General features: G+C 45.8%; 1 protein-coding gene across 1 annotated transcript in view; it reads left to right on the top strand.

Annotated features, from left to right (window-relative positions):
• The window catches only part of LOC139256594 (uncharacterized), an 89,970-nt gene that overhangs the window by 19,005 nt on the left and 46,725 nt on the right, over positions 1–24,240 (top strand). Inside the window, exon 5 of the mRNA XM_070874265.1 lies at positions 8,938–9,030. Within this exon, the coding sequence (XP_070730366.1) occupies positions 8,938–9,030 (93 nt within the window). The remainder of the gene's footprint in view (positions 1–8,937; positions 9,031–24,240) is intronic.

Genomic DNA, 24,240 nt, shown 5'->3' with positions numbered 1-24,240 from the left:
GAGTCCATGATCAGATCAGCCATGATCTTATTAAATGTCAGAGCAGGCTCGAGGGGTCAAATGGCCTACTTGTGCTCCTATTTCTTATGTTCTTACGTTCTAAGCTTGTTGCAGTCCTTACCCTCCCAACGGAGTGAATAGGTCCAATGCAACCTACCTCCTGTTCTGTGAGGAGCAGTGCATAAGGAGGCTTCACTTCTCTAGGTACCTTATTTGCCTCTGGCTCTTTCTAGGCTGTCGCAGGGGATATTAGAAACATCAGTCAGTCTGCTGTGCATGCTTGCATTGACGAGGTGACTGATGACTTGTTTGTTGGAGCAAAAAGTTTTATCCCCTTCCCTCTGAACAGCCAGAAGCAGAACGATAATGATGTGGGGTTTGCACAGATATCACAAATCCCTCAAGTCCAGGATCTCACATAGTGACTGAACACATTGCCCTGCAACCTCATTCAGACAAGCTCACTACCTTCATAAATCACAAGTGCTTCCACTGACACTGACAAAATACTGAAAGAAGGAAAGGGCAAACAGTTGCCTGCAGCTCTTCAGGAGCAGCTCATTGAAGAGCGGTTCAATGCCACAATCCTTGCTCTACTCCATAAATAGTCTTGTCCAACTTCTCTCCCAGTCAAGAAAGTCATAGGGAGGTTCGAGGCCATGGAATGATTTAATGTCAAGGACAATCATTTTACCTATAAGGTTTTTGAGAGACTGGGAGCAGTGCAGATCAGCAAGTATATGGGAAATAGGTGAGCAGGACTTGGTGTGGGATAGAATATGAACAGAAGAGACTTAGATGAGCTGTAGTTTATGGAGGGTGGAAGATGGGAGGGCATTCAGGCAAACTATGTAGTATTCAATTGTGGAAGTGATGTAAGCATGTATGTAGGTTTCAATGGAAGACGGGCTGAGGTAGGGGAAGAGGTGGCCGATGCTATGAAGATGATTTTCGTGATGGAAAGTGTTAAGTCTTGAATAAAGAGTCAGACTAGATACTGCAAGCTCAAAGTAAGTGTGACCGTAGTCCTTTATTACAGTTCTCAGACTGCCTCCTTAAATACAGGTGCTCCCAAGGGATTGTGGGATCTCTTGGGACTCCAGGGGATAAGTCCTCTGGTGGTTAGACATGGTATTTACAGGTTTACATACATAACAACACTCCCCCCCCCCCCCCCCCCCACAAAGTCAAAAACTATTTACAGTGTGAGTCGATCTGGGGCCTTCCTTTTCCTGGTTGATCGTCTCGGTGCAAATGCTGGTGTTGGTGAGTCGTTTGTTGGGCCTTCGCTGGGCTGCTGTGCAGCCGGCCTTGCTGGGCTGCTGGGGGTGGTTGGTCTATTGTGGGTTGCTCTGGATAGTCTGTAAATCTGAGTTTGGTTTAGTCCAAGTGTTTTCTGCAGGTGAGTCCATTTGCGAATTTGACCACAAACACCCTACTCCCCTCTTTGGCCAAAACAGTGCCAGCAATCCACTTGGGACCTTGTCCATAGTTCAACACAAATACAGGATCATTTACTTCAATTTCACGTGACACATTTGCGCGATCATGATATGTATTCTTTTGAAGCCGCCTGTTCTCTACCTGTTCGTGTAGATCAGGGTGGACTAACGAGAGCCTTGTCTTAAGTGTCCTTTTCATGAGCAGTTCAGTGGAAGGGACCCCGGTGAGCGAGTGTGGTCTTGTGCGGTAATTAAGCAGGACTCGGGATAAGCGAGTCTGCAATGAGCCTTCAGTTACCCTTTTCGAGTTCTGCTTGATTGTTTGGACTGCTCGTTCTGCCTGACCATTGGACACTGGCTTAAATGGGGCAGATGTGACACGTTTGATCCCATTGCGGTTCATGAACTCCTTAAATTCAGCACTGGTAAAACACGGCCCATTGTCACTTACAAGAACATCAGGCAAACATGGCCCGTAGGCTTTCAATGGTGGCAGTGGACGTGCTTGCCGACATTATTCTCACATTCAATCCATTTGGAGTACGCATCTACAACCACTAAAAACATTTTTCCCAAGAATGTGCCTGCAAAGTCGACATGGACCCTAGACTACGGTTTGGAGGGCCAGGCGCATAAACCTAGTGGCGCCTCCCTGGGTGCAGTACTTAACTGGGAACATAGATTACATTTGTGCACACAGGACTCTAAGTCTGCATCGATACCGGACCACCACACGTGGGATCTGGCTATCGCTTTCATCATCACAATGCCTGGGTGGGTACTGTGAAGATCACTAATGAAAGTGTCCCTGTCCTTTTTTGCACAATTATCTGATTACCCCATAGGAGGCAGCCTGCCTGTATAGACATTTCATCTTTGCGCCACTGGTACGGCTTTATTTATTCCTGCGTCTCTAACAGGACATTAGACCAACTCCTGTGGAGCACACAGTTTTTTTTACTAAGAACAGTAAGGGGTCCTGGATCGTCCAGGTTCTAATCTGTCAGGCGGCAACAGGTGATTGCTCACTCTCGAATGCTTCCATTACCATAACTAAATCTGCGGGCTGTGCGATCTCCACCCCAGTGGTAGACAATGGCAGCCTACTGAGAGCATCGGCACAGTTTTTTGTATCCGTTGTCCGCATACAACTATGCCATCCGCAACGGACAACGGAAGCGCCCATCTCTGGATGTGGGCCGATGCATTCGTATTTATCCCCTTATTTTCAGAAAAGAGCGATATAAGCGGCTTATGGTCAGTTTCCAATTCAAATTTGAGCCCAAACAGATATTGATGCATTTTCTTTACCTCATAAACACACGCTAATGCTTCTTTTTCGATCATACTGTAGGACTTCTGGATGCATAAACAACCGATTGCAATTTCCCAAATTCACTAGCTTGTTGCAATACACACCTGACCCCGTACGACGACACATCACATGCTGATACCAAACGTTTACATGGATCGTACAACACAAGCAATTTCTTTGAACATAACAGCTTCCTAGCTTTCTCAAAGGCATTTTCTTGGCTTTTACCCCATACCCATTCATCTCCTTTACGCAGTAAAGAGTGCAGGGGTTCTAACAATATGTTAAGACCCGGTAAGAAGTTACCAAAATAGTTCAGGAACCCTAGAAACGACCGCAGCTCCGTCACGTTCTGTGGTCTCGGTGCATTCTTGATTGCCTCCGTCTTCGAATCGGTGGGCCTGATGTCGTCCGCCACAATTCTTCTCCCCAGGAACTCCACTTCAGGCACCAGCAAAACGCACTTCGAGCGTTTTAGCCTGAGCCCAACGCGATTAAGCTGACTAAGAACCTCCTCCAGGTTCTGAAGGTGCTCGACAGTGTCCCGACCTGTAACCAAGATTTGGTCCTGGAAGACCACGGTGCACGGGACCAACTTCAGCAAGCTTTCCATGTTCCTCTGGAATATTGCCACGGCCAAACGGGCATCTGTTGTAAACGAAGAGACCTTTGTGTGTGTTGATGCAGGTGAGGCCTTTCGAGGATTCCTCCAGCTTCTGCGTCATGTAGACTGAGGTCAAGTCCAGCTTCGTGAACGCTTTCCCTCCCGCCAGCATCACAAATAGGTCATCTGCCTTTGGTAGCGGGTATTCATCGTGCTGCGAGAAACGATTGATAGTTACTTTGTAATCACCACAGATTCTGATGGTGCCGTCTCCCTTGAGGACTGGAACAATTGGACTGGCCCACTCATTGAATTCGATCGGCGAAATGATGTCCTCTTGTTGCAGCCTGTCCAGCTCGATCTCCACCCTCTCTCTCATCGTGTACGGTACAGCTCTCGCCTTGTAATGGATGGGTCGTGCCCCTGGAATCAAATGGATCTGCACTTTTGCTTCTTGGAACTTCCTGATGCCTGGTTTGAACAGCGAGGGGAAACATAGAAACATAGAAAATAGATGCAAGAGTAGGCCTTTCGGCCCTTCGAGCCTGCACCGCCATTCAATAAGATCATGGCTGATCATTCCTTCAGTACCCCTTTCCTGCTTTCTCTCCATACTCCTGGATCCCTTTAGCCGTAAGGGCCATATCTAACTCCCTCTTGAATATATCCAATGAACTGGCCTCAACAACTCTATGCGGTAGGGAATTCCACAGGTTAACAACTCTCTGAGTGAAGAAGTTTCTCCTCATCTCTGTCCTAAATGGCCTACCCCTTATCCTAAGACTATGTCCCCTGGTTCTGGACTTCCCCAACATCGGGAACATTCGTCCTGCATCTAACCTGTCCAGTCCCGTCAGAATCTTATACGTTTCTATGAGATCCCCTCTCATCCTTCTAAACTCCAGTGAATAAAGGCCCAATTGATCCAGTCTCTCCTCATATGATAGCCCAGCCATCCCTGGAATCAGTCTGGTGAACCTTCGCTGCACTCCCTCAATAGCAAGAACGTCCTTCCTCAGACTAGGAGACCAAAACTGAACACAATATTCCAGGTAAGGCCTCACTAAGTTCCTGTACAACTGCACTAAGACCTCCCTGCTCCTATATTCAAATCCCCTAGCTATGAAGGCCAACATACCATTTGCCTTCTTTACCGCCTGCTGTACCTGCATGCCAACTTTCAGTGACTGATGACCATGACACCCAGGTCTCGTTGCACCTCCCCTTTTCCTAATCTGCCGCCATTCAGATAATATCTGTCTTTGTGAATTTGCCCCCAAAATGGATAACCTCACATTTATCCACATTATACTGCATCTGCCATGCATTTGCCCACTCACCTAACCTGTCCAAGTCACCCTGCAGCCTCTTAGCGTCCTCCTCACAACTCACACCGCAACCCAGTTTAGTATCATCTGCAAACTTGGAGATATTACACTCTATTCCTTCATCTAAATCGTTAATGTAAACTGTAAAGAGCTGGGGTCCCAGCACTGAGCCCTGCGGCACTCCACTAGTCACTGCCTGCCATTCTGAACTTGCTTAGGAGCTGGGCACATGAGGTGTTGTCGACAGATGAAAGCGCTCACATGTCATCCCAGTTCCAGCTTATCTTTTCCAGCCAGCTCCTGCCGAACAGCGTGGTTCCATCGCCCGGTACCACCCAGAGTGATAGCTCGTGCACCGCTCCATCGTAGGAGACCTTTATGGTAGCACTGCCAATTACGGGAATTAGTTCCTTTGTGTATGTTCTAAGTTTGGTACGAATGGGAGTCAGGACTGGCCTTGAAGTCTTGCTGCACCACAACTTATCCAAAGTTTTTACTCATTATGGACTGACTTGAACCCGTGTCCAGCTCCATGGACACAGGGAGTCCATTATATTCAACCTTCAACATTATCGGGGGACACTTTGTGGTAAATGTGTGCACCCCATATACCTCTGTCTCCTCGGTTTGAGGCTCTGGTTTGTCATGATCCACCATGGATCTGTCCTCCTCTGCAACATGGTGGTTTGCAGGATTCGCAGTGTTTACAGCTCGCCTGCACATGCGTTGGAGGTGTCCCATTGTTCCACAGCCCTTGCAAACATATCCTTTGAAGCGGCATGAATGGAAACGATGATCGACCCGGCAGCGCCAGCAAGGTATTAATGGCCTTGTATTCACCACCCTTGATGGCGGACTCTGAGTCATCTGCAGATGTGCAGCTACAGGCGTGTAAGTCCTGCCATGTACATTTCGATTCAAAAACAACGTGACTTTGTTCACAATATTTGCAGCAGCATTAGTGTGCTTGGCATTGTCACTGGTGGAGATAAACGCCTGGGCTATCGCTATGGCTTTACTCAAGGCTGGGATCTCTAGAGTCAAAAGTTTGCGAAGTATTACTTCATGGCCAATGCCAAGTACAAAGAAGTCCCTGAGCATGTGCTCCAAGCGTCCTTCAAATTCGCAATGGCCTGCAAGGCGCCTTAGCTCGGCGACATAGCTCGCCACTTCCTGGCCTTCAGACCTCTTGTACGTGTAGAACCGATACCTTGCCATCAGAACGCTTTCCTTCGGGTTTAGATGCTCCCGGACCAATGTGCACAACTCATCGTACGACTTGTCTGTGGGTTTCGCTGGAACGAGCATGTTTTTTATGAGGCCATACGTTGATGCCCCGCAAACGGTGAGGAGGATCGCCCTTCGTTTGGCAGCGTTCACTCCTCCTTCCAGCTCGTTGGCCATGAAGTGTTGGTCAAGTCGCTCCACAAAGGCTTCCCAATCATCTCCCTCCGAAAATTTCTCCAGGATGCCCACAGTTCTCTGCATTGTTGCGGTGGGGTTCGCCAGTTGTTAAGTCTTGAATAAAGAGTCAGACTAGATACTGCAAGCTCAAAGTAAGTGTGACCATTATTACAGATCTCAGAGCGCCTCTCCAGCCTGTGAGGCCTCCTTATATACAGGTGCTCCCAAGGGACTGTGGGATCCCTTGGGACTCCAGGGGATAAGCCCTCTGGTGGTTAGACATGGTATTTACAGGTTTACATACATAACAGAAAGGATATGAGGTTCAAAGCTCAGCTTGGGGTCAAACAGGACTCTGAGGTTGGGAACAATCTGATTCAACCTGAAATAGTGGCCGGAAAGGGAAGTCTGTAAGGGAAGCTAAAGTCAATGGCATAACTCCCCAATGTTTAGCTGAGGTAGTTAAGACTCATCCAAGACTGGAAGTAAGAACATAACATAAGAACATAAGAATTAGGAACAGGAGTAGGCTATCTAGCCCCTCGAGCCTGCTCCGCCATTCAATAAGATCATGGCTGATCTGGCCGTGGACTCAGCTCCACTTACCCGCCCGCTCCCCGTAACCCTTAGTTCCCTTTTTGGTTAAAAATCTATCTATCTGTGACTTGAATACATTCAATAAGCTAGCCTCAACTGCTTCCTTGGGCAGAGAATTCCACAGATTCACAACCCTCTGGGAGAAGAAATTCCTTCTCAACTCGGTTTTAAATTGGCTCCCCCGTATTTTGAGGCTGTGCCCCCTAGTTCTAGTCTCCCCGACCAGTGGAAACAACCTCTCCGCCTCTATCTTGTCTATCCCTTTCCTTATTTTAAATGTTTCTATAAGATCAAACTGATGTCTGACAAGGAATCTGATAGTTTATGGCTGAAACTATATAAAATGCTGAAAAATCGAACACCTTTTCCATTTTTGGTGTTTTTTTTTCCTACCACTTACAACTCACAGCTGTATTTCTTTAGCATTTCTGCCTAATTGCCAAGAGATGTGGACTGCTGTGACACATTCTCAGCATTGTATTTCCACAGATGCAGGGTGAAAACTACAGCTCTTCCGACGCATCACTTGCTCTCACGTGCACAGGATCTATCACCAGGAGCTATAACTTCCCCCGCTGTTTTTTTTTGCTTATGGGTAAAATGTCTGCTGTGCCATTCCTGGCATGTGCCAGGATGCATAACACAAAATAGTACACTCCCAATCTGCAATTTTTATCGATTAACTTTACTGGTTGCAGTATCGTAGGTTGGGAGTGTGCAATCCTATTTGTGCACCAAAATGGCACAATGAAACTTTTGCCTCTCATTTTTCATGTGAAATAGAACACTCTACATATTGTAGTTCTGCATGAGCAAGGTTAAAACTACAACTCCCATGATACAACTCTCTCATACACACACATTACAGCAAATGGGATAAAAATTTAATTTTTTGAAAATTAATTTTAAATATTTTATCCCAGGCCAATGCTAATTTTACCCAGAAATAAACTAATTTTAAGAGTTTGTGCATCATTTTTTATTTTAACATTTTTTATTTAAGATTTATAATAACTCTTACTCTTGAGACTTATAATTGCCCTTTCAAAGGGTCAGGATTTACGGTCTTCTGAAAAGCCCTGCAAGTTCCAGGTGCATGCACGAAAACCCGGAACTTGCGATCTGTCAAGGCACGTCTTGACATATCTGAACCCACTATAAAATCACTTTTGCTGGTGCAGTGTTGAGCTATTTGCCCAATTACTGCCCATCAATTGCCCACAAACCTCTTACGGCTTTCACTAGTGTAACAGTTATTATAAATCTTGTTAAAAATTAAGAAATACAAAATGATACACAAACACTTAAAACTAGCTTATGCAAATATTGCCCCAAGCTAAATGATTTAAACTGTTTTTCAAAACATTTAATTTTTATTGTATTCACTATAATGAAAGGACTTTTAATTAAATTTGAAAATCAGAACATTTATATTTATTACAGTTGTCTAAATTGTTTAATTATTTGGGGATTCCAATCGGGTTTATGGGGATTCCGTTCAGAAATGGAATCCTCCTTTCTCATTGGAGGACCTGACCCACGTGATCCCAGGGTCACTTCCGAATCGCCTGCGTCTTTGGGATCCATGGGCCTTCATGTAGGCATATGCCTCGAGGCCCGCGACCTGAACTCTCCATAGCTTTGGAGCCAGAAGTTAAGTTTGTAGATCCTTCGCCGTTGTTTAACCATGGTACCGAGAAATTCCCGGCACCCAAGAATTCGGCACAAAGATTACATTTCAGTTCCAGCAAACATTAGGTCAGACCTATGTGGAGAAATATTTCTGAAGGCATTTCTAACATTAAATAACCAATTTAAATACTATTTTTTTTAATTAGCTAGTATTTATGGGTGTATTTCATTTTACGTTATTTCTGGCTCTAGCCTATTCTGAGTGAAAAATGAAAATTTGTGTCCAACAACAGCATGAAGAAATTATTTGAGTGACTTAATTGGTCACTTTTGTGCTACATGCTGGTTGGCGAAAAATAGTTTTAAAAAATGGAGAGATTACTTCCTGCTGGTTAATTCTTCATCATTTTATAATTTGGCTGCTTTTAATTAATTTAGATATAATCAATCAGATATTTGATTGGTAACTAACCAATAAGTAGTTATTTGACACCTCTGAAGCCTCATTTTAGCAGTGATTCCTTTGAAAGATGTTACAGACATAGACCAAAGGTAAATCTGGTAATTATGAGTAAAAATACAACCCTACATGTGCTAACTTGTATGTCTTTACAGTTAAAGCTGTATGATATTGCATTTGGAAACCTCAAGATGCCTGACTTCACAAACTTTTTGGATGAAATTAGAAAGATAATGGAGGAATACAAGGTATTTATGTCTTACATTCTAATTTAAATGTGGTTTCATGTCATGATTCTTAAAATTACAAAAGAAGTCAAATGAGCATAAGTGTACAGTCCAGGAAACTGGACTGGGATCATAGCGGGGACATGATGGCTGGGGTAAGTCCCATCCCAAACCTGTAGAGGTGGAGTCAGGAAAATCCAGTCCTTCATGGCTGTAAAATTATGGGTAGATTTTCCAGTTATGCACTCCCTGCGCATGACCAGAGCTCAAATCATGAAATTGGACATCCCCAGTCCCGAGATATTCTGTCTATTAAAATTAATGGGTCGGAAAATCATGGACTGGCAATCGGCAGTTTCCCAAAATGCAGTCTAGGCATGAGTCAGGAATTCCATATTGATTCTCCAAGTTGCCCTGACCAGTGAAGCTTTGTGCTGGGAAAAAACATTTAGTTCTATAATAAGAAGCAGAAAATGCCAGAAATGTACAAGTGCACTGTATAAATCTACGAAGTGATTATTTGCATGGCATTTTTTGACTCCGTCTGTGCACGCGCGCTTGTTTGGTACTGTGCATGCACACTCAATCCGGTCGTGCTTGCACAGTGCAATATATGAGGAAGGGGGCCAAACAAAGTCACTGATTACGTAGGCAAGGAGGATCTAATTAATACACATTCCAGGGAAACTGCTGGATGTGTCTTGTTGTCCAAAAGGACGAATGAGCAATCCGGTCTTGTCATCTTGTCATCTAAGGAGACTAATAAAAACTTTGGTGTTGTGAATAGACACATTCATAAGCATATAGGTAAGTATCTAGATAATCCCGTTATATGTTTGGAAGGGATGAAATTCGATTAGGTTCAAAAACGGGCGCGGTGAGCGTGAAGCATGATCTGCCCATGTCCATTCAAAGTGCTGCAGGCAGCACGTAAAATTCATGCTGTATGCTCATTTACATGATTGGAACCCTGAACTCAGCACTAAATGCACTATTGGTTGATTTAGCGCTCAAGAGGTGGACTAATATCAGGTGTAGTCTACGGTCCAATAATATTTTGCCGAGTTCGCTCATGAATTCTGCTACACAGGACTCAGATGGTGACTTCGATGGGGTGGCCTTCAGAATAAGGGTGATGGGCATGCATTCAGAAATGCTTGAAGCAATGGCAGGCCTACCAAAGAGCCTCTTGTCAGCATCAAAGAGCTCCAACATTGCATGGGGCATTGTGTGGTGCTTGGAGGCCATGATTTCCAGGATGAAAGTAATGGCCAACTCCATTAGGGCACGTGGATCTAACCGTGATGCTGGGTGTGATGGCCGATGTTGCAGCTTCCATTGCAGCACAAGCGGAATCGACCAACATCTGAGCGTTGCAGTGGAAGCTCAGACTGCTAGCTTGCTGCCACGCAAACTCAGACTGCTGCTATCATGGCTGGGTTTACAAGTGTGGAAAGGGGCTTGCAGGGTCTCTCAGAGGTCCAGCAATATGTCCTCCAACCGATGGCTAAGAATGTTGAGGTGCCACCCCGGGGGAGTGGCAGTGGCTCCGTGGGACAAGAACCTGCGGTCCTCTCTCAGGATGGTAACATTCCTACTCCCACCACTGCCACTCCGCCAGTGCCCTTGGTGCTGCCTGTCAGCCAGCCTATCCAGACTGCTGCCGCCCATGCTAAGGTGGTGCAGTTACAGCAGGGCCTTCTACAGCCAGAGCTGCTTGGGGTCGTCCTGGAAGGCCATCTGCAATCTCCCCCATAGAAATTCAGCAGCCTTTCACCAGCCATGCAGCAGCCACTGAGGTAGCACTACGTTAGGAGCATTAGAGTAGGCAACCATCATAGGCAGTCCCTCGAAGCGAGGATGACTTGCTTCCACGCCAAAAACGGATCAGTTCACAGGTGTTTCAATGAAGGACCTTATTCTATTTCTAACACAGATGAGGCTGAACACAGGGAGGTTAAAGTAAGAGTGACCTCAGTCTTTATTAAGACACTCCAGAGTGAGGAACAGGTCTTAGGGGCCGGCTTATATACAGTGCTCCCAAGGGATGCTGGGATCCCTTGCGACTTCAGGGGATGAGCTCCCTGGTGGCGGAACATGGGAGTGCATGTTTTACAGATACACAACATCACTCCCCCCACCCCCCCAAAGTCAAAGTGAAAACTATTTACAAGGTGAGGCGGTCGGGAGCCTTTCTTTCCCTGGTGGACTGCCTCGGTACAAATGTCTGTTCTGGTGTGTTGGCTATGCCCTCGCTGGACTGGCATGTTGTTGGCCCTGCAGGGCTGCTAGGTGAGCCTGGCCTTGCTGGGCTGTTGGGTGTGATGGGTTCGATTTCCTGGTCCGGCGTGGTGTCGTTGATCCTTTGGGTGTGTGTTGTGGGCTCGAAAAAGGTGCTGTCTGCTGTGGGGTGTTCAGGGCAGTCTGTGAACCGCAGCCTCGTTTGGTCCAGGTGTTTTCTGCAAATTTGTCCATTGTCTAGTTTGACTACAAACACCCTATTCCCTTCTTTAGCTATCACCGTGCCCGCAATCCACTTGGGACCATGTCCATAGTTTAGCACATACACAGGGTCATTCAGATCAATTTCCCGTGACACAGTGGCGCGACCATCGTTTACATTTTGTTGCTGCCGCCTGCTCTCTACCTGATCATGCAGGTTGGGGTGAACCAGTGAGAGTCTGGTTTTAAGTGTCCTTTTCATGAGTAGCTCAGCCGGGGCCACCCATGTGAGCGAGTGGGGTCTCGTGCGGTAGCTGAGCAGTACTCGGGACAGGCAGGTTTGGAGTGAACCTTCTGTGACTCGTTTAAGGCTCTGTTTGATGGTTTGTACTGCCCGCTCTGCCTGCCCATTGGAGGCTGGTTTAAATGGGGCCGAGGTGACATGTTTTATCCCATTGCGGGTCATGAATTCTTTAAATTCGGCACTGATGAAACATGGGCCGTTGTCACTGACCAGTATGTCAGGCAGGCCGTGGGTGGCAAACATGGCCCTCAGGCTTTCAATGGTGGCAGTGGCGGTGCTTCCCGACATTATTTCACATTCAATCCATTTTGAAAAAGCATCCACCACCACCAGGCACATTTTACTGACAAACGGGCCTGCATAGTCGACATGGATCCTCGACCATGGTCTGGAGGGCCAGGACCACAAACTTAGTGGTGCCTCTCTGGGCGCGTTGCTCAACCGAGCACATAAACTGCATTGCCATACACAGGACTCGAAGTCAGAGTCGATACCGGGCCACCACACATGGGATCTTGCTATCGCTTTCATCATTACTATACCCGGGTGTGTGCTGTGGAGATTCGAGATAAATGTCTCTCTGCCCTTTTTTGGTAGCAGTACGCAGTTACCCCACAACAGGCAGTCTGCCTGAATGGACAGCTATCCTTTTGCCGCTGGAACGGCTTGATTGGCTCTTGCATTTTAACGGGGATTCTGGCCCAGCTCCCATGCAGTACACAGTTTTTTACTAGGGATAGCAGAGGATCTTGGCTGGTCCAAGTCCTAATCTGGCGGGCCGTCACAGGTGATTTATCATTTTCAAATGCTTCCATGACCATCAGCAAATCTGCGGGCTGCGCCACCATCAATAAGTTTGCAGACTGCGCCATTTCCACCCCCATGGTGGGCAATGGTAGCCGACTGAGAGCATCCGCATAGTTCTCGGTGCCTAGCCTGTGGCGGATGGTATAGTTATACGCTGATAACGCGAGTGCCCACCTTTGTATGCGGGCTGCGGCATTAATATTTATCCCCTTGTTTTCAACGAACAGGGATGTGAGGGGCTTGTGATCGGTTTCCAGCTCAAATTTGAGGCCAAACAGGTACTGATGCATTTTCTTTACCCCGAACACACACGCTAATGCCTCTTTCTCAATCATGCTGTAGGGCATCTCGGCCTTGGACAAGCTCCTGGAAGCATAGGCGACAGGTTGCAACTTCCCCGCAACGTTAGCTTGTTGTAATACCCACCCGACTCCGTACGACGACGAGTCACATGCTAGCACAAGTCTTTTACACGGGTTATACAATACAAGCAGCTTGTTGGGGCATAAAATGTTTCTGGCTTTCTCAAAAGCAATTACTTGATTTTTTTCCCCCATATCCAGTTCTCACCTTTGCGCAATAACACATGTAGGGGCTCTAAAAGGGTGCTTAACCCCGGTAGGAAGTTACCAAAATAGTTGAGGAGTCCCAGGAACGACCGCAGTTCCGTGACGTTTTGTGTCCTGGGCGCGTTCCTGATAGCCTCTGCCTTGGCGTCTGTGGGCCGAATGCCGTCCGCCACGATCTTTCTCCCCAAAAACTCCACTTCTGTTGCCATGTAGATGCATTTCGACCTCTTCAGCTGCAGCCCTATGCGATCCAGTCGCTGGAGGACCTCCTTCACATATTGTAGGTTCTCGGCGGTGTCCCGCCCCGTGACCAATATATCGTCCTGAAAAACCACCATGTGTGGTACCGACTTGAGTAGGCTCTCCATGTTTCTCTGGAAGATCGCTGCAGCTGACCGAATTCCAAACGGGCATCTGTTGTCGATGAACAGTCCCTTGTGCGTGTTGATGCAGGTGAGGCCCTTCAAAGACTCCTCCAGCTCCTGCGTCATGTAGGCCAAAGTCAGGTCGAGCTTGGTGAATGTCTTGCCTCTTGCCAGCGTCGCAAATAGGTCGTCTGCCTTAGGTAGCGAGTATTGGTCCTGTAGCGAGAAACGATTAGTTACTTTATAATTGCCACAAATGCTGACCGTGCCATCACTTTTGAGTACTGGAACAATTGGGCTGGCCCACTCGCTGAATTCCACTCGGGAGATGATGCCCTCGCGTTGCAGCCTGTCCAGGTCGATTTCCACTCTTTCCCTCATCATGTGAGGTACCGCTCGCGCCTTGTGGTGAATGGGTCGTGCCTCTGGGACCAAGTGGATCCACACTTTCGCCCTGGAAAAGTTTCCAATGCCTGGCTCAAAAAGGGAAGGAAATTTGTTTAGAACCTGGGTACATGAGGCCAGCGCTCGGATGTCGTGATCACTACTACTAAGATGCTCTCTACTCTTACTTCTCCTATCTGTTCTGGTTCATTCCCTATTTCAAGATCCAGCAGTGATTCTTTTCTTGTTGGACTTATTACATACTGAGTGAGAAAGGAGTCCTGTATATACTGTAAAAATGTAATTCCCTTGTCTCCTTTTGCTACATCTTCCTGCCAGTTTATTTGAAGGTAGTTGAAATTTCTCACGATTATTATTCTATGCCTGCTAATCACCTCTTAAATTTGCCTACGTATTTCTTCCTACATTTCCGTTTCACTATTTGGGGGTCTACAGTATATTCCTATTAGGGTGATGATCTCTTTTTATCTGTTACGTCAATCTATATGGATTCTGTATCTGTATTACTGCTATTTACACTCTTTTCTACTGCCATTATGTTATATTTAACTAGTATAGCTACTCCACCTCCCATCCTTTCTTCTCTTTTCTTTCTAAATGTGTTATAGCAGGCAATATTTAGTTGCCAATCCGATTCCCTATCATAGAATCATAGAATAGTACAGCACAGAAGGAGGCCATTCAGCCCATCGAGCCTACGCCAGCCCCTTCGAAGAGCAATCCAGTGAGTCCTACTTCCCCACTTTTTCTCCATATCGCTGCATTTTTTTCTCCTTCAAGTATTTATCGATTTCCCTTTTGAAGGCTCCTACTGAATCTATATCCACCACCCTATGAGGCAGTGCATTCCAAATTCTAACCACTCATTGCGTAAAAAGATTTTTCCTCATGTCACCTCTGGTTCTTTTGCCAATCACCTTAAATCTGTGCCCTCTGGTTATTAACCTTTCAGCCTTTGGAAACAGTTTCTCTGTATTTACTCTATCTAAACTCTTCATGATTTTAAACACCTCTATCAAATCTCCTCTGAGCCTTCTCTGCTTCAAGGAGAACAACCCCAGCTTCTCCAGTCTATCCATGTAATTGTAATCCTCCATCCCTGGAACCATTCTACTAAATCTCATCTGTACCCTCTCCAAATCCTTCACGTTCTTCCTAAAATGTGGTGCCCAGAATTGGGACACAATTCTCCAACTGGGATCGAACTAAGTTTAGCATAACTTCCTGGCTTTTGTACTCTGCCTCTATTTATAAAGTCCAGGATCCCATATGCTTTATTAAATGCTTTGTTAACCGGTCCTGCCACCTTTGTGCACAACATAAGAACATAAGAAATATGAGCAGGAGTAGGCCATTTGGCCCCTTGAGCCTGCTCCGCCATTCAATAAGATCATGGCTGATCTGATCATGGACTCAGCTCCACTTCCCTGCCCGCTCCCCATAACCCTTTACTCCGTTATCGCTGCCTTAAATATATTCAATGACCCAGCCTCCAGGTCTATCTGTTCTTACACCCCCTTTAAAATTGTACCATTTAGTGTATATTATCTCTTCTCTTTCTTCCTACCAAAATGTATCACCTCACACATCCCTGCGTTGAATTTCAACTGCCATGTGTCCCACAATTCCACCAACCTGCCTATGACTATTACTATCTTCCTCACTACTTATTACACTTCCAAGTTCGAGTCATCTGCAAATTTTGGAATTGTGCCTGTACCGCCCAAGTCCAAGTTATTAATGTGTATCAAAAACAGCAGTGGTCGTAGTACTGAACCTGAGGAACCTCTATCCAATCCAAAAACAGCCATTCACCACAACTCTCTGCTTTCTAACCCTTAGGCAATTTTGTATCCATGCTGCTACTGCACCTTTTATCCCATGGGCTTCAATTTTGCTAATGAACCTATTATGTGGTACTTTATCAAATTCCTTTTGCAAGTCCATATATACATCAACGGCACTGTCCTCATCCACCCTCTATGTGTGTTTCTGTGTGTGTGTGTCTGTGTGTGTCTGTGTGTGTCTGTGTGTTTCTGTGTGTGTGTGTTTCTGTGTATGTGTGTGTGTTTGTGTGTGTATGTGTCTGTGTGTGTGTGTGTTTCTGTGTGTGTGTGTGTGTCTGTGTGTGTCTATCTGTGTGTTTGTGTATGTGTGTGTGTCTGTGTGTGTGTGTGTTTCTGTGTGTGTGTTTCTGTGTGTGTGTGTCTGTGTGTGTTTCTGTGTGTGTGTGTGTGTGTTTCTGTGTATGTGTGTGTGTGTGTTTCTGTGTGTGTGTCTGTCTGTGTGTTTCACTGTGTGTGTGTCTGTCTATGTGTTGCTGTGTATGTGTGTGTGTGTTTCTGTGTGTGTGTGTCTGTTTCTCTGTGTGTGTTTGTGTGTGTGTGTTTCTGTGTGTGTGTGTTTCTGTGTGTGTGTGTTTCTGTGTGTGTGTGTGTCTGTGCCTGTCTGTGTGTTTGTGTGTTTCTGTGTGTGTGTGTTTCTGTGTATGTGTGTGTGTGTTTGTGTGTATGTGTGTTTCTGTGTGTGTCTGTGTGTCTGTGTGTTTCACTGTGGGTGTATGTGTCTGTGTGTTTCTGTGTGTGTGTGTGTCTGTCTATGTGTTTCTGTGTATGTGTGTGTGTGTTTCTGTGTGTGCGTGTGTTTCTGTGTGTGTGTATGTGTGTCTGTGTGTGTGTGTGTGTCTGTGTGTGTGTGTGTCTGTGTGTGTGTGTTTCTGTGTGTCTGTGTTTCTGTGTGTGTGTGTGTGTGTTGTAAAGTCCTCAGACAATACCACAAATCCACACGAGGCACATTCTATGGATAAGGTCACTCTGTGACCTGCACCTTTATTCACAGGACCAAGAAGTGATGACCCTGCATGAGACCTCCCTTTATATACCTGGATGACCAGGTGAGGAGTGTCTCCCACAAGTTCACACCCTGTGGTCAAGGTGTGCATTTCTTACGTATATACAGTATTGCAGTGTTGTTACATGAAGGTTACATACATGACATCACCTTCCCCCCAACGTCTTATTGGGATCACAGGTTAAGTCTTTCGGGTGGTCTGCGCTCCCTCGTGGAGCGCAGCAGTTGGGGCTCTGGCTGTTGAGCCTTGGCCTGTGTGTCTGTCCCCTGTAGTGATTCCGGCCTGTCCGGGCTGACCGCAGGGACTGTGCATGCTGCTGAATGCTCTTGTTGCTCGTTCACTGGCGGTGGTGTGAATACCATCTCATGATCTTCCTCAGGTTCCTCAGAGTCCATACTGAACCTTTTTTTTACTTGGTCCAGATGCTTGCGGCATATCTGCTCATTGTTAAGCTTAACCACGATAGCCCTATTCCCCTCTTTGTCTATTACAGTACCTTCAAGCCATTTGAGCCCCAAAGCGTGATTGAGAACAAATACGGGGTCACCAATTTCTATACATCTCCCCCTTGAATTACGGTCATGGTACTCATTTTGGGACTGCCGCTTGCCTTCAACAATGTCGGACAAGACAGGATGAATGAGGGACAGCCGCGTTTTGAGTGTACGTTTCATAAGGAGCTCTGCAGGCGGGACCTCCATGAGTGAGTGGGGTCGGGACCTATAGGCCAGCAGGAGGCGCGATAGGCGGCATTGAAGGGAGGGACCTTGAATCCTGAGCATGCCTTGTTTTATGATTTGGACCGCACGTTCCGCCTGACCATTGGAGGCCGGCTTGAACGTTGCTGTCCTGACATGGTTGATGCCATTACCCGATATGAACTCCCGGAATTCGTAGCAAGTGAAACATGGGCCATTATCGCTAACAAGGATGTCCGGCAAACCGTGGGTCGCAAAGACCGCACGTAGACTCTCCACAGTGGTGGATGTCGTGTATGAATTCAAAATGATGCACTCGATCCATTTCGAGTACGCATCAATCACGATGAGAATCATTTTCCCCATGAACGGGCCCACGTAGTCTATGTGAATGCGTGACCATGGCCTGGTGGGCCAGGGCCACGGGCTGAGCGGGGCCTCCCAGAGGACATTTCCCAGCTGAGCACACGTTGTACACCTGTGAGCACAGTGTTCCAGGTCTGAATCAATTCCCGGCCACCAAACTGTGATATCTTCACAGAGCACACACACACAGCTCTTAAGATGGCAGGCTCTCAGTCCGGAAGCTACCAAAAGCTGCCTGTCTGTTTATTATAACTCTGCAGCTGCAGTACACAATACGTCCACATCCCAGTATAGAGCTACAAGCAGTACAAGCTTACAGCACTTACAGACATCACAGTTCTCCCTTCTTAATGAAAAAACCATCATAACAAACATCATAAATAACTTCATTTTTATATATATTTACAAATTTAACTTTACGACTTGTTTTCTGTTTCGAAGAGGATACCTTCGCTCTCGAACAGAACCTTCCAAACATGGTGTTGATTTCACACTCATTGGAGGGTCATCCTGAGGAACATTTTCCTCCATGGAATTTCCTTGATTTTCATTTGTACTCCCTCTAACTTCAGGCTCTTTGTTTCCCTGACTCGGACTCAGACTTTCATTCTGATTCTCTCTTGGATTTGTTTCCAGTACATTGGATTTAGGATTTGCTATTGGTATATTAAAACTATCTGATGAGTCAGAAATAATTGAATCATTCCCACCTTCAACTCTTTCCATGTCTGTAGGTAAAATATGATCAATCTGGACAAACCTAACCTGTCCATTATCAAACATCTTTCCCAAATATGTGCGAGGACCACATATCTTCACCATTCTTCCGGGTAACCACTTTAAACATTTTTGGTGATGGTTCTTCACTCTCATCTTCTGGTTTAATTTCACTCTTCTCTCTTTTACTCGACCTCTATCATGATTCTCTTTTTGTCTGATTTGTGTCTCTTCTATAGACTGTGCCAAATTTGGCTTTAACAATGAGAATCTGGTTCATGGCAGTCGTTTGAGAAACAACTCCGCTGGAGTTCTACCAGTAGTTGTATGAGGAGTATTTTGATATGTAATCAAAAAATTAGCCAATTTGTGATCCAATGACAACTGCCGTTTTCTTGGATTTGGATCTAACATTTATTTTATGAGGGCATGTTTGACAATTTGTACAGTGCGCTCTGCTGCACCATTCGAAGCAGGGTGGTATGGTGGAACGTTGGTATGTTTCACACCATTTTTGCTTGTGAATTGTGCAAATTCTTCTGAGCGAAATTGTGGTCCATTATCAGAAACAATTTCTTCAGGGAGGCCAAATGCAGAAAATAATTTTCGTAAAATGTCCAATGTTTTATTTGTTGCTATTTTCCACATTGGAAACACCTCAACCCACTTTGAATGGCTATCAATTACAATGAACAATTGTTGTCCATCTAACTCGGCAAAATCAATATGTAGCCTTTGCCACACCCTGGAAGGCCATTTCCATGGCTGTAATGGTACTGGTGGTGGTTGCTTGCTTACCGATTGACATGTCGTACACTGACTCACAATGTACTCGATATCTTTATCAAAACCTGGCCATCATAAATAACTGCGTGCAAAACTCTTGGTCAAGCACATTCCCAGGTGCTGGTCATGGAGGTCTCCTAATAATTTGGACCTGAATTTATTTGGTATAACCACTCTTGCACCCCACATGATACAATCTTTATCGACTGATAATTCATTCCTACGAATGAAGAATGGATGTGTATCTTTGTCTGTTCCCTGGTTTGGCCATCCAGTTGCAATCTCCTCATACACCTTTGACATCAATGGGTCATGTTTGGTTGCTCTACCAATCTCTTCAGCTGTGACTGGCAGTTTATCAATGTATGAAAAATAAAACACTTCTTCCCTATCGGGTGTACCCTGTGATGGGGAAGGCAATCTAGACATTGCATCAGCATTACTGTGATCAGCTGATCGTCTTTATTCAATATCATATGTATATGCTGATAAAATCAAAGCCCATCTCTGCATTCAGGCTGCAGCTAATGTTGGAACTGGGGACTTTGGATGGAGGATTGCTGTTAGGGGCTTATGGTCCGTAACGATGGTAAATTTACGACCATACAAGTATTTGTGAAACTCCTTGACCCCAAAAATTAATGCCAAAGCTTCCCTTTCAATTTGCGCATAATTTCTCTCACTGACACTGAGAGTGCGTGAAGCAAAAGCAGTTGGTCTCTCCTCCCCACTGCTTAATACATGAGAGATCACTGCCCCAACTCCATATGGAGCGGCATCACATGCTTGTTTAATTTCCTTAGATATGTCATAGTGAACTAACATGGTGCTCTCTACCAATTTGTTTTTACACTCCTTGAATGCTGTATCGCATTCTTTTGACCACTTCCACTGGACCTGTTTTTTCAAAAGTTCATTTAATGGATGTAATACTGTAGCCAAATTTGGTAGGAACTTCCCATAATAGTTCAAAAGACCCAAGAATGAACGAAATTCAGTGACATTCCTGGGAGTAGGTGCATTTCTAATTGCATCCAATTTTGCCTTGGTCGGATGTAAACCATCTTTGTCTACTCTGTACCCTAAGTACTCCACTGAGTTTTTAAATAAGTCACACTTATAAGCAGACACTCGTACTTTGTGCTTCTCTAGCCGTTTGAGGACTTCATTCAATATTTTATGATGAATTTTCCTATTTGGTGCTGAAATTGGTGTGTCATCCAAATAACATACTACCCCTTCAATACCTTGCAAAATCTGGTTCATCACCCCTTGGAATATGGCAGGGGCGGAAGACACTCCAAACGGTAGTCTATTAAATTGATATAGGCCTAGATGAGTGTTTATAATCAAACATGACTTGGACTCTTCATCTAGTTCAAGCTGTAAGTAAGCATTCGTAAGATCCAGTTTTGAGAAGATCTGACCACCTGTTAGTGTTGTGAACAAATCTACTATATTCGGCAATGTATTTGGGACATTACTCTCTAGAACCTGGTTTACGGTTACCTTATAATCACCACTCAATCTTACTTTACCATCAGACTTAGGTACAACAACAATGGGTGTAGCCCAATTACATCGATCTGTCTTACAAATAATGTTCTCAGTCTCTAGTCTTTTGAGTTCTTGCTCAACTTTCTCTTTGAGTGCATATGGTACGGAACTTGGCTTGTAGTAAACCGATCTAGCGTCCTTCTGTACCCTGACACTCGCCTTGAAGCCTTGGATCGGACTGCCCGTTTCACAGAACACCTTCGGATACTGTTTGATAACCTCATCCGTTGATGAAAATCTCGCTTCCACAGAAAAGACCTTACTCCAATCCAGCTTCAGTGAGCTTAACCAATTTCTTCCTAGTAAAGCAGTCTTGTCTCCTTTCACTATTATTAGAGGCAAGTTCTGAAATTGATCTTTATATTTCACCGGTACGGTGATACGGCCTACTACAGGAATTTTCTCTCCCGAGTAGCCTCGCAGCTCTATCTTGGATTTCTCCAGTTGGAAATCACGCAATTTGTCGCAATATAGTGACTCCGGGACTACACTCACGGAGGCACCCGTGTCAATTTCCGTTGGTATCTTGAATTCCGCAACATCTATGTGGATTTTGATGCTTTCTGAATCGCTGTCCATTAACCTCGTGTTCCTGATGACGTGTAATTCTAACATCTCGCCCTACTGTTGTTCTTCCAAGCCATGCAGTCTCTGGATTACTACGCATAGCTTTGAACGCTGGACTCATAGCTTTAAAAGTTGGTTTACCCTTCAGTCGGCATGCCTTCGCAAGATGCCCAGTCTTTCTGCAGAAGAAACACTCTGCCTTCACATATGGACAACTTTTAGCAATGTGTTGTCCCAGGCACCTATAGCACGACTTTGACGTTCTGTTAGAATTTCCAGTTTCTGAGACTTTCGGCCCTGGCCGTCTTTTACTTTGAACCTGCAGATGATTTACCTCGGTTGACTGACGACCGTAATCATTATTTAATTCTCGGGAATATTGTTCGGCCATGCTCATCGACCTCGCTGTCTGACAAGCAATCTCAAAAGTCAAGTCATCCGTCGTCAATAACTTCCTTCTGGTCGCATCAATTTTCACCCCACAAACAAAACGATCCCGTAATGCTCGGTTTTGAAAGTTCCCAAAATTACAGTGCATCGATAGTTTTTTTAATGCTATGATATAATCATTGATACTTTCATAAATCTTTTGATTCCATATCCCGAAACAAAAGCTTTCAGCAATTTCTAACGGTTTGGGGTTATAGTGCTACTCCAGCTTCATTAAAATCTCTTTAAGCATTGTGTCCTTTGGCTCGTCAGGCACAAGCAAATTTACAAGGGTTTCGTATAATGCCGGACCCGCCACCGATAAGAAAATCGCTTTCTTACGTTCCAATACAGCCTGGTTCTGGACTGCATTGTCTGGAACTTTGATTATGTTATTTGCAGTGAAATACATTTCTAGCCGGTCCACATACGCTTTAAAATGTTCCTGGTTGTGTCTATATTCACCCAAATATCCGATTACACCTGCCATGTTTAAACTCTAGCTGTTCTCACCTGTGCTGTAGTTTACCTCGGATTTTGTATTTTTTTTTCAAAGACAGAAACTTCCAAAGTCTTCTGTCGGCTGGCTGAATCCTTCATCAACAAAATTTAAGCTTTAAACATCCGAAAAAATCCCATCCTCAGTCGCCAACTGTGATATCTTAACAGAGCACACACACACAGCTCTTAAGATGGCAGGCTCTCAGTCCGGAAGCTACTGGAAGCTGCCTGTCTGTTTATTGTAACTCTGCAGCTGCACTACACAATACGTCCACATCCCAGTATAGAGCTGCAAGCATTACAAGCTTACAGCACTTACAGACATCACACAAATGTGTGACCGGGCAATGACCTTCATCAGCACGATGCCTGGGTGCTCGCTGTGGAGTTCCCTGATGAAAGCTCCCCTGCCCCTCTGGGGCATGACTACCCGGCTGCCCCATAGGAGGCAGTCGGCTTGGATGGAGAGCGCATCCATCCGCCTGTGAAACGGTCTGACCTCCTCAGGGCATGCTCCGTGTGTGGGCGCCCAATCCCCAGTCAGGACACATTTCTTAATTAAAGATAGGAGATCTCTGTTGGTCCAGATTTTGATCTGGCGGGCTGTGATGGGGGAGCCTGCGCTGTCAAAGGCATCAACGGCCATGACCATCTCAGCGCTTTGCTCCGCTGCCCCCTCAGTGGTGGCTAGTGGAAGCTTGCTGAGCACGTCAGCGCAATTTTCAATGCCCGGCCGGTGCCGGATGGTGTAGTCATACGCAGCCAGCGTGAGAACCCATCGCTGTATGCGAGCTGAAGCATTGGCATTGACAGCCTTGCTGTCTGACAACAGGGATGTTAATGACTTGTGGTCCGTTTCTAATTCGAACCTCCTGCCAAAAAGGTACTGGTGCATCTTTTTCACCCCATAGACACATGCGAGTGCTTCCTTCTCAACCATCCCATATTCCCGTTCTGCTTGAGAGAGCGACCTGCAGGCATAAGCCACAGGTTGGAGTTACCCCTCAGCATTGCCCTGCTGCAACACGCACCCAATCCCATCGGACGATGCATCACATGTCAGAACCAATTTCTTACAAGGGTTGTACAGGGTCAACAACTTATTTGAACAGAGTAGGTTTCGCGCCCGATCAAAAGCCAACTGTGACAGTCGCCCCAAAACCAATCGCAACCCTTACGCTGGAGCACATGTAGCGGCTCCAACAATGTGCTTAAGTTCAGCAGAAAGTTCCCGAAATAGTTCAAGAGTCCCAGAAATGAACGCAACTTCGATGTGTTGCAGGGCCTGGGCGCTCGTCGAATCGCCTCTGTTTTGGATTTGGTAGGCCGAATCCCGTCTGCAGCAACCCTCCTGCCCAGAAACTCGACTTCGGGAGCCAAAAACGCACACTTAGGCTTCTTGAGTCACAGGCCTACCCAGTCCAGTCGGCGTAGCACCTCTTCCAGGTTGTGGAGGTGTTCCTCGGTGTCCCAACCCATGATGAGGATATTGTCCTGGAATACGATTGTTTCCGGAATGGATTTGAGCAGGCTTTCTATGTTTCTTTGAAAGATCACGGCCGCTGATCGAATGCGAAACGGGCACCTGTTGTAAACAAACAGTCCCTTGTGCGTGGTGATTGTGGTCAGTAGTTTGGATTCGTTGGCCAGTTCTTGGGTCATGTAGGCTGAAGTGAGGTCCAACTTGGTGAACAGCTTGCCACCTGCCAGCGTGGCAAAAAAATCCTCCGCTCTCGGAAGTGGGTATTGGTCTTGTAGGTACACCCGGTTGATAGTGGCTTTGTAGTCGCCACAGATCCTGACCGAGCCATCGCTTTTAGGACGGGAACAATGGGGCTCGCCCAGTCGCTGAATGCAACGGGTGAGA

This window comes from Pristiophorus japonicus, unplaced genomic scaffold (assembly GCF_044704955.1).
Source record: "Pristiophorus japonicus isolate sPriJap1 unplaced genomic scaffold, sPriJap1.hap1 HAP1_SCAFFOLD_743, whole genome shotgun sequence".
Classification (NCBI taxonomy): Eukaryota; Metazoa; Chordata; class Chondrichthyes; family Pristiophoridae; genus Pristiophorus; species Pristiophorus japonicus.
Note: the sequence above shows the minus strand (reverse complement) of the source record. Positions and strands in the feature narration are given on the sequence as shown.